The 14,182-nt window shown below is 44.4% G+C and overlaps 1 protein-coding gene across 4 annotated transcripts in view; it reads right to left on the bottom strand.

The window, feature by feature from the left end:
• The window catches only part of PTPN11 (protein tyrosine phosphatase non-receptor type 11), a 96,466-nt gene that overhangs the window by 14,410 nt on the left and 67,874 nt on the right, over positions 1 to 14,182 (bottom strand). For 2 of the 4 annotated variants that reach the window (XM_009248272.4, XM_054527630.2), the window contains exons 10-13: positions 13,244 to 13,375; positions 8,818 to 8,972; positions 6,947 to 7,014; positions 6,282 to 6,433 (exon numbers count right to left, since the gene is read on the bottom strand). In XM_009248272.4, the coding sequence (XP_009246547.2) occupies positions 6,282 to 6,433; positions 6,947 to 7,014; positions 8,818 to 8,972; positions 13,244 to 13,375 (507 nt within the window). Of the gene's footprint in view, positions 1 to 6,281; positions 6,434 to 6,946; positions 7,015 to 8,817; positions 8,985 to 13,243; positions 13,376 to 14,182 lie in introns of all 4 variants that reach the window. The other 2 variants (XM_009248271.4, XM_024257264.3) reach the window with 1 other exon arrangement.

Genomic DNA, 14,182 nt, shown 5'->3' with positions numbered 1-14,182 from the left:
CCATTACTCAAGTCTAATCATGAGAAAACATAAGATTAAACACAAGTTGAGGGATATCCTACAAGATATCTGACCAGTACTCTTAAAAATCATCAAGGTCATGAAAAACAAGGAAAGCCTAAGAAACTGTCACAGATTGGAGAAGACTACAGAGACAAGTGACCAAACTCAATGTGTGATCATGAATTGGATCCTGGAACAGAAAAAGGATATTCGTTGGAAAACTGGCAAAATCCAATTAAACTCTAGAGTTTAGTTAATAGCAATGTATCGATGTTAATGTTTTAGTTTTGATAAATGTATCATGGTTAGGTAAAATGTTAACTTCAGGGGAAAGTGGATGAAAGGTATAAGGAACTCACTCTACTATACAGAGATATGTATAATGCTCCTCGACTTTATGGGGATACATCCCAATAAACTGTAAGTTGAAAATATCACTAGTCGAAAATGCATTTAATGTATCTAACCTACCAAACACCACAGCTTAGCCTAGCCTACTTTAAACGTGCTCAGAACACTTACATTAGCCTATAGGTGGGCAATATCATCTCACAATACCTATTTTAAAATAAAGTGTTGAATGAAAAGTGAAAAACAGAATGGATGTATTGCTCTCAAACCATCAAAAAATCAAAAATCGTAAGTTGAACCATCATAAGTCAAGGACCATCTGTACACATATGTGAAGTTTTAGAAAGAGGGAACTCAAATAAAGCAGTAATTGATCAGCTAATTAGCAATTCAAAGAACATTGTACCAATACAAACAAGTAGACCCAGTGCCCAGATATTGGTTTCAAAATACTACTCTTCACTAAAAGGAATCAGGTTCCTTTGAAAAATGGCTGGGAAAGGAGAAGATGAGCCTAGACCATCTTCTAAAGTCTAAAGAAGTGCTTGAAAATGGAAACAGATCAAAAGGACAGAGTACCCAATCTGAAAAGGTTCCCACTAGCCAAATTCAAGTCAATTCAAACACTAACAACAAAAACAGTAGTAAGGTGCCCATTCTGATAGACATGAATAAATAAATAAGGGAGAAAGAAAAGCCCTTCCTTATAGTAGGCTTGCAACTAAAAACAGAAAAGGGAATGATGAACCTTAAAAGTTCTAGAAGAAAGCATATGGGGAAAGCAACATGACAATGGTCATGGCAATGGTTTTTAGGATTTGATACCAAAAGCACAGGGAACCAAAGTAAAAATAAACAAGTGGAACAACATCAACATCCAGGCTAAAGTGCAGTGGCACCATCTTAGCTCACTGCAACCTCCGCCTCCTGAGTTCAAGCGATCCTCCTGCCTCAGTCTCCCAAGTAGCTGGGATCACAGGTGTGCGCCACCACACCCAGCTAATTTTTTATATTTTTGGTAGAGATGGGGTTTCACCATGTTGGCCAGGCTGGTCTCGAACTCCTGACCTCAAGTGATCCGCCCTCCTCAGCCTTCCAAAGTGCTGGGATTACAGGCATGAGCCAACGTGTCCAGCGGGAATATTATTTTTAAAAAGAAGAAAATCATGTCATTTGCAAGAACATGGATGGCATTATGCTAAGCGAAATAAACCATCACTGCCTGATCTCATTTGTATGTGGGATCTATACCAGTCAAACTCATAAAAACTGAGGTTAAAGCAGTGATTACCAGCAGTTGGGGGTGGGGAAAACAAGGAGACCTTGGTCAAAGGATACAAACTTGAAGTTACATAAGATGAATACATTTTGGAGATCTAATGTACAGCATGGTGATTATAGTTAATAATAACATAATGTGGCTGGGCGTGGTGGCTCATGCCTGTAATCTCAGCACTTTGGGAGGCCGAGGTGGGCGGATCACCTGAGGTCAGGAGTCTGAGACCAGCCTGGCTAACATGGTGAAACCCCATCTCTACTAAAAATACAATAATTAGCCAGGCATGGTGGCGGGTGCCTGTAGTCCTAGCTACTTGGGAAGCTGAGGTGGGAGAAGCACCTGAACCCAGGAGGCAGAGGTTCCAGTGTGCCAAGATCATGCCACAGCACTCCAGCCGGGGTGACAAAGTGAGACTCCATCTGGGAAAAAAAAAAAATGTACACTTAAAATTTACTAAGAGTGGCCTGGCACAGTGGCTCACACCTGTAATCCCAGCACTTTGGAAAGCCAGGGCGGGTGGATCATTTGAGGTCAGGAGTTCGAGACCAGCCTGGCCAACGTGGTGAAACCCTATCTCTACTAAAAATACAAAAATGAGCCGGGTGTGATGGCAGGCACCTGTAATCCCAGCTACTGGGGAGGCGGAGGCAGGAGAATCACTTGAACCTGGGAGGTGGAGGTAGTAATGAGCCGAGATTATGGCACTGCTCTCCACCCTGGGTGACAGACCAAGACTCTGTCTCAAAAAAAAAAAGTAACTGAGATGTTGGATGCATTATTTAACTCAATTTTGATAAGCATTTCACAAAGTATACATATATCAAAATATCAAGGTGTACACTTTATATACAATTTTTCTTTGTCACATACTTTTAAAAGCTGGGGGAAAGGCAATGATGGAAACAGAAAATTGCCATTTGGCAAATACCACAGTAGTAATTTTTTCAGGCAAGAATTTAATCAATGAATATAAAATTAGTAGGCAAAAAGTATTATGAGAGCCGGGCGCGGTGGCTCACGCCTGTAATCCCAGCACTTTGGGAGGCCGAGGCAGGCGGATCAGAAAGTCAGGTCAGGAGATCGAGACCATCCTGGCTAACACAGTGAGACCCCATCTCTACTAAAAATACAAAAAAATTAGCCAGGTGTGATGGCAGGTGCCTGTAGTCCCAGCTACTTGGGAGGCTGAGGCAGGAGAATGGTGTGAACCCGTGAGGCGGAGCTTGCACTGAGCCGAGATTGTGCCACTGCGCTCTAGCCTGGGAGACAGTGCAAAACTCCGTCTCGAAAAAAAAAAAAGTATTATGAGAAATAGGTAATTTACGCAGTCTCCAGTATGTACCAACAAGATATTAACTTAAAAGGGAAAAATAATAACTTTATGGACAAGAGATTAACTTAAAGGGAAAAATACTTTTTTCCTAAAAAAAAAAAATGTAGCAAAAATACTACTTTTTGTTACATTTTTTGCTACGCCTATAGTCCCAGCTACATTTTGCTCAAGTAACTTTATGGTGGACAAATTTGACAGACACTACCTTATTCAAGTGATCAAAGTTAACACCACTAGTAATGAATCAGATCAACAGTGTGCACCTGGGGTGATGTACTAAGAAGACTACAACAACATTTCTGTGACAGTCCTGCCAAAAATGCATGACTAGAATATAGTCAAGAGAAAACACCGGGCAAATCCAAATTGAAAGGCATTCTACTAAATAGCTGGTCTAAACTCTTCAAAAACATCCAGGTCATGAAAAATAAAGAATGACTGAGAAACTGTTCCAGATTAAAGAGACTAAACATACTAATAACTGGCCAGGTGTGGTAGCTCACGCCTGTAATCCCAGCACTTTGGGAGGCCAAGGCGGGAGGGTCACTTGAGCCCAGGAGTTCAAGGCCAGCCGGGGCAACAGGGCGAAGCTCCATCTCTACAAAAAATACAAAACTTAGCCAGGCATAGTGGTGCACGCCTGTGGTCCCCAGCTACTCGAGAGGCTGAGGTGGGAGGATCCCCTGAGCCCAAGGAGGTCAAGGCTGCCATGAGCCATAATTGCACCACTGCACTCCAACCTGGGCAACAAAGTGAGACCCTGTCTCAAAAAAGAGAAAAAAGATACATTATAACCAAATGCACTGTGTGACACTGGACCCATAAAAGATACTAGCAGGACAAACTGGCAAAATTTGAAGATGGTCTGTAGGTTAGATAATAGTGTTATATCAATGTTAGTTTCCTGATTCTGATCATTGTATCAAATAATTGTGACACTGGTTATGTAAAAGAATGCCCTTATTTTTAGAAAATATACACATTTTAGAATGTGTAGGCTTGATTATTTTTTAAAATGAAATGATATTTAGAGACAGGGGTATAAATGTTTGTAACCGACAAACATTTTACTTTTAAAAATTTACATTTTTAATTTTAAACAGAGAGAATAAATGATAAAGTTAAGTGTGCTAAAAAGTTAAACAGTCAGGAAAGCTGGGTAAAGAAAATTCCACAGACTGCTTTTGCAAATTTGAGGGTTTTTTTTTTTTTTTCACTACTGTAGTTGGAAGTTAACAAAAAAGTCTACCTCCAAGGAACTGGCAGAGCGTGAGAACTGTTTATAAAAACTTGAGAATTTGCTCAATCTTGCTTCGTTTGCACTTTCCCCTGGATTCCCACGTCTGATTTTATATTCTTCCTTCCTTGTGCTGTTTCTTCTCTTCCTTCTCCACAGCTCTTCACCCATCATTCCTTTTTTTCACTGATCCTTCTTTAGCAAATTCTTCTACTCCCAAAGGTCCTGAACACTTTATAATTTTAGAAATGACTGTATTTTAAGAATAACCAATTATCCTGAATGAGTTTTGTTTTTTTGCTTCATTTGTAAATCAGCTGGGTTTAATGTTATGTCTGCCATTTAAACTTTCTACTAAATTAAGTATTTCTTACTTTACCACAATCAGCCAGTGAGCCAGTTCCCAGATTGATTCAAACCACACAATGCAGAAAACTATATATTGCAGGATTTCATTTTTAAAAATAAATAATCAAAGCCTACACATTTTTAAAATCCAGAGGTCACTGGGCTCAGTGGCTCACACTTGTAATCCCAGCACTTTGGAAACCCAAAGCGGGAGGATTATTTGAGCCCAGGAGCTCGAGACTAGCCTGGGCAACACAGTGAGACCTTGTCTCTACAAAATAAAGATAAAAAAATTAGCCGGGCATGGTGCCACAAATTTGTAGTCCTAACTACTCAGAGAGGCTGAGGCAGGAGCACTGCTTGAGCCTAGGAATTCGAGACTAGCCTGGGCAACATGGCGAAACCGTGACACTACAAAAAATGCGAAAATTAGCTAGGTGTGGTGGCACATGCCTGTAGTCCCAGCTACGTGGGAGGCTGAGGTGGGAGGATCGCTTAAGCCCGGGAGATTGAGGCTGCCGTGAGCCATGATTGCACCACTGCACTCCAGCCAGGACAACAGAGAGAGAGACCTCTCTCTCAAAAAAAAAAAAAAAAAAAGACATCCCTGAACATGCTCCAACTTGTAGCAACTATGTTACATTCTCTTTGTATTTACTAAGAAATCCTTCTCTTTGGGCAACTTTTTGCCTAACTATTCTTGGGCCAAATTAAGTATAATGGAAGACATATATAAAATAAAGTAACTATCTAAATATTTCATATCACTTAATACAAATTCAGATTTAAAGCACTGAGGTTCAAATTTTGACCTTACATTTCTATACATAACACTGTTTCTGAAGATGTCTATGTACAATAAAACAATCCTGTATGTCTGTGCAGACTGAAAACCTACTAAACTAATTAGCAGGTACCTTACTTTGGCCAACCAAACTTTGATAACGTGGCTGCTATTCTGCTAGGCTAGAAATCTTTCAAATATTGGTGGCAGGTCCCATTCTGAAAAGAGCTCAGCATTTGGAGAAGCTGAGTTCTCTGGAAGGCAACGAGCAGAGTAATGCAGGCACTCGCCACTGATGTTTAGACACCACCCCATCTGCAGCATGGCAATGGGGTTGAGGGGTGGGGGAGAGAAGCACAGCCCCCAAAAGAGCAGCTCTCCTCATTTCCTTCATCTCAGCATATTCCTAATTAACTCAGCTTTGTGCCTGTTATGAATAGCTTCAGATGGAAAGGCTCCAATTCCACATTCCTCTTCATTATGCACAGCTTATTAAAATTGAAATTTCACTGTTTCCAACTCGACCAAATTAGTGGTTCAAACTGCCGTGCGCTATTAAGAGTGAGGCATTCATTTTAAAGGATGGAATCAGGATAAACATGGCCTGGATCAAGGCTGGAACAGGCTAGAAACTTCAAGGCTTTGAGTTTTATGCTTGCCACGTGAGCCTGAGAACATCAGAACCTTTCTGCACGGCAGTTCTTCAATCTGGCAGGCCAGGCTGATAGGATGGTGCCCTTCCCTAAGCTCCTCTGCAGTGAAAAATCAGAGCTGAGAAGTAGAGAATAATTAACAGTTTCCAGAGGCCTTTTTAGTTGGGAGTTTGTTTCCCATTCCCAAATCAAACAGTTGTCTATCAGAGCCTGTCCTCCTGCTCAAAAGGAGAGCGTATCCAAGAGGCCTAGCAAGAGAATGAGAATCCGCATGCCAGCCCTTAGGCTGGTACCTGCTCTTCTTCAATCCTGCGCTGTAGTGTTTCAATATAATGCTGGACCGCCATATAGATAAATCGGTACTGTGCTTCTGTCTGGACCATCCCTGACCTCTGAGACCGCACCATCTGGATGGTTTTGGGAACATCAATGTCGCAGTCAACACCTACGAAGGAAACATCATGAAGAATAAAGAGAAACTGCAGAGCCAGGATGAAGCTGTCTAATGCACAGCTTTTAGTGGACTCAGAGACAATGCTAATTTAGTCTTTGCTGTTTTAACTGAGCATGTTGCAATGGCTACAGTGTTGAACTTCTGACCAATACCAATGATCCCAGAAGACTACATAAATAACAAAGTGGCAGAAGTCAGGATTCCCTCACTTTCCAACAAATCACCCCATACTGTAAACAAGGTCAGGTGGCTGGATAGAGACCACCACTGTGTATGCAACAAAAGGCCATGGCAGTGGGTTCCGCAGCTCCTAGACTTCATTTTATGCCAAAAGCTCAAATAGCGTCACTTCTGTTCTCAGGCAGACACATTGAAGTCTTCAGCCCAGATTTTTGTGAAAGAATTTTCCCATTCAACCTCTCTTCCCTAGGCTGTTTTCATGAGCACTTTCCTTCCATAAACTAAAAACAGAAACTGTCGCTTCTGGCCCGCCAGATGACCCACCTTTCTCTCTGATGATGTCAATAAGAATATCAATCACAATGAACGTCCCTGTCCGGCCAATTCCAGCACTGCGGGCAGAAGGACAAAAAGCAGGGACAACAGAATCATTCATGGGGGTTTCAGACTCAAAACCAAGCCATTAATATTAAAGAAACAATGTCTACTCTTGGGAGCTATTTATAAAACTGTCTATTTATGTTTGAAAATATGTTGGCAAAAAGCATAGGGCTTTGGAATCAGCCCAAACCTGTTCTTGGAGTTCAGCTTCTCCAGTACAACGTGCCTGAGGTAAGTCCCTTAACCTCTCTGACCCTTAGTCTCTGCATCTGTGAAATGGGGACAACAGCACATACCATACAGAGTGCTGGTTGGACAGAATGAAACAGGAATCATATCCAAAAAAATACATCAAAATTACTGAAAGAGGGCCGGGCGCAGTGGCTCTCGCCTATAATACCAGCACTTTGGGAGGCCGAGGCAGGAGGATCACTTGGGGCCAGGAGTTCCAGACCAGCCTGGCCAACACAGCAAAACCTCATCTCTACTAAAAACACAAAAATTAGCCAGGCATGTTGTCATGCACCTGTAATCCCAGCTACTCGGGAGGCTGAGACATGAGAATTGCTTGAACCCAGAAAGCAGAGGTTGCAGTGAGCTGAGATCACGCAATTGCACTCTAGCCTGGGTGACAGAGTGAGACTCTGTCTCAAAAAATAATAATAATAAAGTTATTGAAATAGAAGAAGTAAATAATTTAAAAAATTAAAAACAAAACAAAACAAAAAACGTTGTGCTCAGAGGCTGGCTCAATAAACGGTAACTTCTTTAACAACTGGACAAATAAAAAGTTTCACATATATCTACTTGCCCAAGAAATGAATGAGATTTAGGAAACCCAATATTCCCCAGTATAATCATGAAGCCCAAACTGGAGAATTAGCAGCCCACAGACTCATTACAGAGGTTACAGACAGCTTCCATCAAAGGCCTTGGTGGAAAGCGGCTGGAATCTTGTGAAGCAAACAAATATAGTGTTGGGGAGAAATATATTTATGGTAGAAGAGAACAGAATGGGCCGGGCATGATGGCTCACACCTGTAATCCCAGCACTTTGGAAGGACAAGACAGGTGGATCACCTGAGGTCAAGGGTTCGAGACCAGCCTGGCCAACATGACAAAACCTTGTCTCTATTAAAATACAAAAATTAGCCGGGCGTAGTGTCAGATGCCTGTAATCCCAGCTACTCGGGAGGCTGAGGCAGGAGAATGGCCTGAACCCGGAAGGCGGAGCTCGCAGTGAGCCAAGATGGCGCCACTGCACTCCAGCCTGGGCGACAAAACAAGAATCTGTCTCAAAAACGAAAAAAAAAAAAGAGAGAGAGAGAACAGAATCACAATCAAAGAGATGAATCGTAGAAGAGTAGAAGAAAAGAAGGAAAAAGAGAACCAAGCAAAAATGACTTAAGGGATCCTCAAGAGTCAGGTCTATTTCCACCACACCCCCACCACCTCAATACCTACAAAGCAGTCAACAGCTACAAAGCAAACATCACAAAGAATAAGGAGAAACTGCAGAGCCAGGATGAAGTTGTTTAATGCACCACTTCTAGTGGACTCACGGACAATGCTGACTTAGTCTTTGCTGTTTTAACTGAGCATGTTGAAATGGCCATGGCCAATGGCAGTGCTGTAGGGTCTAGGAGAAATATGCCTTGGGATCAAAATGTCCCTCAATGCAGTTGCTCTATGCCTCAAACAGATATTAAATTCTTCCTACAGTTAAAGAGCTAGGGGTGGGTAGGTAAAAGCAAGCCCTGGGCGCTAGGAGACAGGGACAGGCTGTGGCCTAGAGGGGCAGCAGGAGCTGTCACCTGCAGTGCACCACGACCGGCCCTGCATCCATGATGCTCTCCTGCTTATGGTGCACCTCCTCCAGGAAGTCCAGCACGCCCCCGGGGTCGCTGGGCACTCCGTGGTCCGGCCAGGTCCGAAAGTGGTATTGCCAGACCGTTCTCTCCGTATTCCCCTGGAGTAGAGCCAAGAAAAACCAGAAAAGAATTAAATAAATCAAGAGGTTGAGGAATCACCCAGTTCCAAGCTTTCCTAAATCCAATGTGAGCCAATGGAGGGGAAGAGAATCTCCCCAGGTTCCACTGAAAGGTCCTCTTCGTGAGGTTCCCAGAACTCGTCTCCTTTTGGGCAATCCTGGAGGCAACTCTTTGCCTCTGTCATAAGAACCAAGAGGTCTGGCATGGCAATTTGTTCTTTCAGGTAACTATACCCTGAATCATCTCTCTGAATTACCAGCGACAGGTAACATCCCTGTTCCCCTGCATCCCTGTGGCACTCAGCTCTGGAGGCAAATGAGATCTCTAGGGATCCAGGTCTCTCCACCCAGCAGAAGAGGAAGCAGATGGGGAAACAGGCATTCACTTAAGACATTCATTCCTCTTTGTTATTTTTTTGATACTCAACCTTCCCCACCATATAAACACAGACTTTTATTATAGTATCATTCTTTTTTTTTTTTTTTCTCCAAGACAGAGTCTTACTCTGTTGCCCAGGCTGGAGTGCAGTGGCATGATCTTGGCTCACTGCAACCTCTGCCTCCCGGGTTCAAGCGATTCTCCTCCCTCAGCCTCCCAGGTAGCTGGGATTACAGGCACGCGTCACCATACCTGGCTAATTTTTGTATTTTTAGTGGAGATGGGGTTTCTTTCGCCATGTTGGCCAGGCTGGTTTCAAACTCCTGACCTCAGGTGATCTGCCTGCCTCGACCTCCCAAAGTGCTGGGATTACAGGCGTGAGCCACCCAGCCTGGCCAGTATTGTTCTATTTTAAACTTGTATTTAATGCAAAGCAGATAAGAAAACAGGCTTTGCTATCAGATGACTAGATTTAGGCTCCAATTCCAGGCACTCACACTCATGTGGCCCTTGGATATCTCTAAACCTCAATTTCTTCATTTTGCAAAGTGGAAATAATAATCTCTCTCTCATAATGCAATTGTAAGGACTCAATGAGCTCGCTGAAATACTCAGCCTCTGCCCAGCAAATAGGAAGAGACTCAGCACATTACGGCTATTTTGAGGATAATGATAATTAATAAAGATCAACAATGGCACCAAGGCTACAGAAAACCAAAAAGTATCATGTTTCTGGGTCTATCCAGATTACGTAATTGTAGCAGCACCATTCATTGCTACATCTTCTTCCTATATATGTAGAGACAATCTAAGCTAAGTGACTTTTTTTTTTGAGACAGAGTCTCACTCTGTCATCCAGGCTGGTGTACAGTGACCTGATCACAGCTCACTGCAACCTACGCCTCCCCGATTCAAGCAATTCTTGTGCCTCAGACTCGACTCCTGAGTAGCTGGGACTACAGGCATGTACCACCACACCCAGCTAATTTTTGTAGAGACGGGGTTTCGCCATGTTGGCCAGGCTGGTCTTGTACTCCTGACCTCAAGTAATCCACCCATCTCAGCCTCCCAAAGTGCAGGGATTACAGGCATGAGCCACTTTGCCCAGCCTTAAGTGACATTTTCAAAAGGGATACAAAAGGACACTTTTCTCTTTTTTCTTCTTTTTTTTTTTTAATTTTTTTATTTTTAAGAGACAGGGTCTCGCTCTGTTGCCAAGGCTGGAGTGCAGTGGCACAATCACAGCTCAATGCAGCCCAGAACTCCTGAGCTAACACGATCCTCTTGCCTCAGCCTCCCAATACGCTGGGATTACAGGCGTGAGCCACCGCACCCAGCCCTCTCTCCCATTTCTACTTGACGCTACACTGTTCCAGTTCCTTTCACTATCTCTACCATAGATTCAGCCTCCATCCCTCCCCATCATCAGAAGGACTGGACCCTCTCTGACATCAGAAATCCAAACATCCCACCCTAGGCCACAACCACACTGGCTTCCAGCTCCTTCTGGTCCCCCCGTCACTTCCTGTAGCCTCCAGACCACTGAGCCCTCCCTCTACTTTCCACCTGCCTCCTCCTGCCCCTGTCCCCCTCATCCGGCCAGGAGTCCCCATGCTCTGGGGACAGTCTCTCTCTACCATGTGCCTCCACTCCTTGACCTCCTCTCCATCCACTGCACCTATGCAAAGCCCTGGGCCTGGACGAACCACATACTTTCTGTTTTGTGCCCTAGGAGCCAAGTGTCCTCGGAGAAAAACCAGGCAATGGGTATCGGTATATTTTTATGTTCACCACCTCAACTGGGCACTTGGCACAGCACAGAAATTTCTGGACTTCTTGCCCTGCTACACAATTATGATTTCATCTTTTCTCCCTTTCTTCATATATTCTATCTCTTCTTATTCCCTCTGATTGTCTGTTGATGGTCTTGCCTCAAGCTTCCGAGAGGATAGGGAACACAATCACTCTCAGCTCACCTACCGGCATCTGTGGCCACCTTCTCCTTTTGCCCTCCTGTTGCCACAGAAAAAAAAAGTCCCTCTATCGAGCAAAACTGATCCATCCACGATGCTCTGCAACCCACCTCCCCTCCGCACCCCACCTCCACCCTTGCCTCCCTGACCGCTCCACTTCAATGTGTCCAAGGCATCTCAAACTTTGTGTGTCCACAAAGAGGTCCTTGATCCTCCCAGCTTCCTCAAGTCCACTGCCATCCCCCTCGACCTTTCTCAAGCTAGAAAACTGCCAGTCACCCTGCACACCACCCTCGCCCTTGGTACACTCCTTCACTGAATCCCTGCACATCTGCCTCCAGTCAGCTCTACTGGGTCCTCTTCTTTCAGGCACCCCGGCCACTGGCCTAGTTCAATCCCTATTATTTTTTACTCTGATGACTGCAGTACCTCCAAACTGGTCCTAATCCCTAGAACAACTCCTGCCCCCTCCAGTCTCTACAGGGTGGAGGGGAATCTCTTAAAAGCTTAAATCCAACTCTGACTGCTTACCACACTTAGGACAAACCCCCACGACCTCCTTTGCTGACTCAAACACATTGTTCCCTATGCCTTAAGAACCTCCCCTCCCTTGACCGGGTGCGCTGGCTCACACCTGTAATTCCAGCACCTTGGGAGGCTGCATGTGGCAGCAGGATCGCTTAAGCCCAGGAGTTCAAGACCAGCCTGGGCAACATAATGAGACAACCGTCTATATAAAAAATTTAACAATTGGGTGGGCATGGTGGCACACACCTGTAGCCCCCAGCTACATGGGAGGCTGATGCGAGAGGATCACTTGAGCTTAGGAGGTTGAGGCTACAGTGAGCTGTGAATGCACCAGTGCACTCCAGTCTGGGTGACAGAACAATATTCTGTTTCAAAAAAAAAAAAAAAAAGGTCTTTTCCCCCTCCAAATGAACCCTAAACTCCTGCATTTTTTCTTTCTAGCCCTGATTACAGTTTATAATGATATATTTATAGGTGCGATTACTGGGCTGGTAGATTACTGGCCAGTACAGTGTACACTTGGGAGTGCAGGGATTCCATCTGTTTTATTCCCCAGCTCTATCTCCAGCAAGCAGCATGGTGCCAGGAACCGAGAGGTCATTGAACAAATATCTCTGAATGAATAGATGAATGTCCACATGACTGTTCAGATGCCCAGCTGAACACATCCAGAAGAAACAAATCACTGCCCACATCAGTTCTCCTTCCAGCTTTTGTGGTGTCTGCCACAGCACCACTGTCCGCTCAGACTCAAATCTCTACAGTGTGTCCTGAATCCCTCTTCCTCCTCCAAAAGCCAAACAATCCTCATATCCTGCAGATTTCACCCCCCGGCACCTCTCACATCTACTGCTTCTCTTCCAGTTTATTCTGCCATTTTATATAATATTCCATTCCAAAAGAAGGAACAAAAAAGAACAACTGCTGAAGTCTGTGGATACTTGGAGAGGAGGCCATCAACATAGGCCCCTGCAGAGGCCTCCTAACAGGCCTCGTAGCCACTCAGGTCACCCTATCCCAGTCTCCCACCCAGGGCTGGTCTCGAACTCCCCAGCTTAAGCGATCCACCCGCCTCAGCCTCCCAAAGTGCTGGGATTACAGGCGTGAGCCACGGCGCCTGGCCAGTTATTTGTTTTTAAATCGTCCATCTCCCTAGGCTCAATGAGGGCAGGAACACTACCTGCCTTGTTCACAATGTACCAGTACTGCTTAAACTGTACCTGGCACATAGAAGGAACCCAATAAATGGCTACTGAATCAATGAGTGAGCGAATGCATGCATGTATGCAAACATGAGTAACGGCAAGACCCTGAAATCCTACACACCATCAACAGTTCCCAAAGTCTCTAGAATACGACAATATACTTACTTGTCCAACCTTTGAAAGTTTAAGTTCTCTTAGCGTATAGTCATGAGCGGCACTTTCTTTGACGTTCCTAACACGCATGACGCCATATTCTTTTAGAGCATACTCATCAGGCCAGTATTTGACACATTTACTCTGGAAGGGATCAGAAAAAAAGAAAGTTAATTCTGTGAACTCTGAAATAAAAGCCTAAACCAGCAACAAACAAATGTTCAAGTCTTGCTTAATAACCAACAACATGGAAAATGGCCTGTTTCGCATCTGTTACGTTTTCAAAGAAAAGGACAGAAGAGTTCAAATAAAAATGCAGGCATTCGGAGGACCAGGCAGAAGTGGGAGGAGAAAGGTGGCTGGTGCAGTTACCTGATCCAAGCACGTGTCAAAGCAGAGTCAATGTTTGTTTATCTGTAAAGAATCAGGCGGGGCGCAGTGGCTCATGCCTGTAATCCCAGTACTTCGGGTGGCCGAGGCGGGCAGATCACTTGAGACCAGGGGTTTGAGACCAGCCTGGCCAAATGGTGAAACCCTGTCTCTACTAAAAATACAAAAATTAGCCAGGCGTGGTAGCAGGCACCTGTAATCCCAGCTACTTGGGAGGCTGAGGCAGGAGAATTATTTGAACCTGAGAGGCAGAGGTTGCAGTGAGCTGAGATCATGCCACTGCACTCCAGCCTGGGCGACAGAGAAAGGGTCTGTATCAAAAAAAAAAAGAAAGAGTTCAAACAAGAAAAGCAGGTGCTCGGAAGACCAGGCAGAAGTGGGAGGAGAATGGCGGCTCATGCAGGTGTCTGTTCCAAGCACGTGTCAAAGGAGAGCCAGCGCTTGTTTTATCTATCTCTAAAGAATCAAAGATGCAGAGAGAAGGACCAACCAATGTGAGAGTGCTGACTAGCAACCACTGAGGTCTGAATTCTAAGATCTGCCAGTCACTCCATAGGGAAG

The sequence above is a fragment of the Pongo abelii genome, chromosome 10 (genome assembly GCF_028885655.2).
Source record: "Pongo abelii isolate AG06213 chromosome 10, NHGRI_mPonAbe1-v2.0_pri, whole genome shotgun sequence".
NCBI classification, from domain to species: Eukaryota; Metazoa; Chordata; class Mammalia; order Primates; family Hominidae; genus Pongo; species Pongo abelii.
The sequence above is the reverse complement of the archived record's forward strand: the minus strand, read 5'-3'. Positions and strand labels throughout refer to the sequence as shown.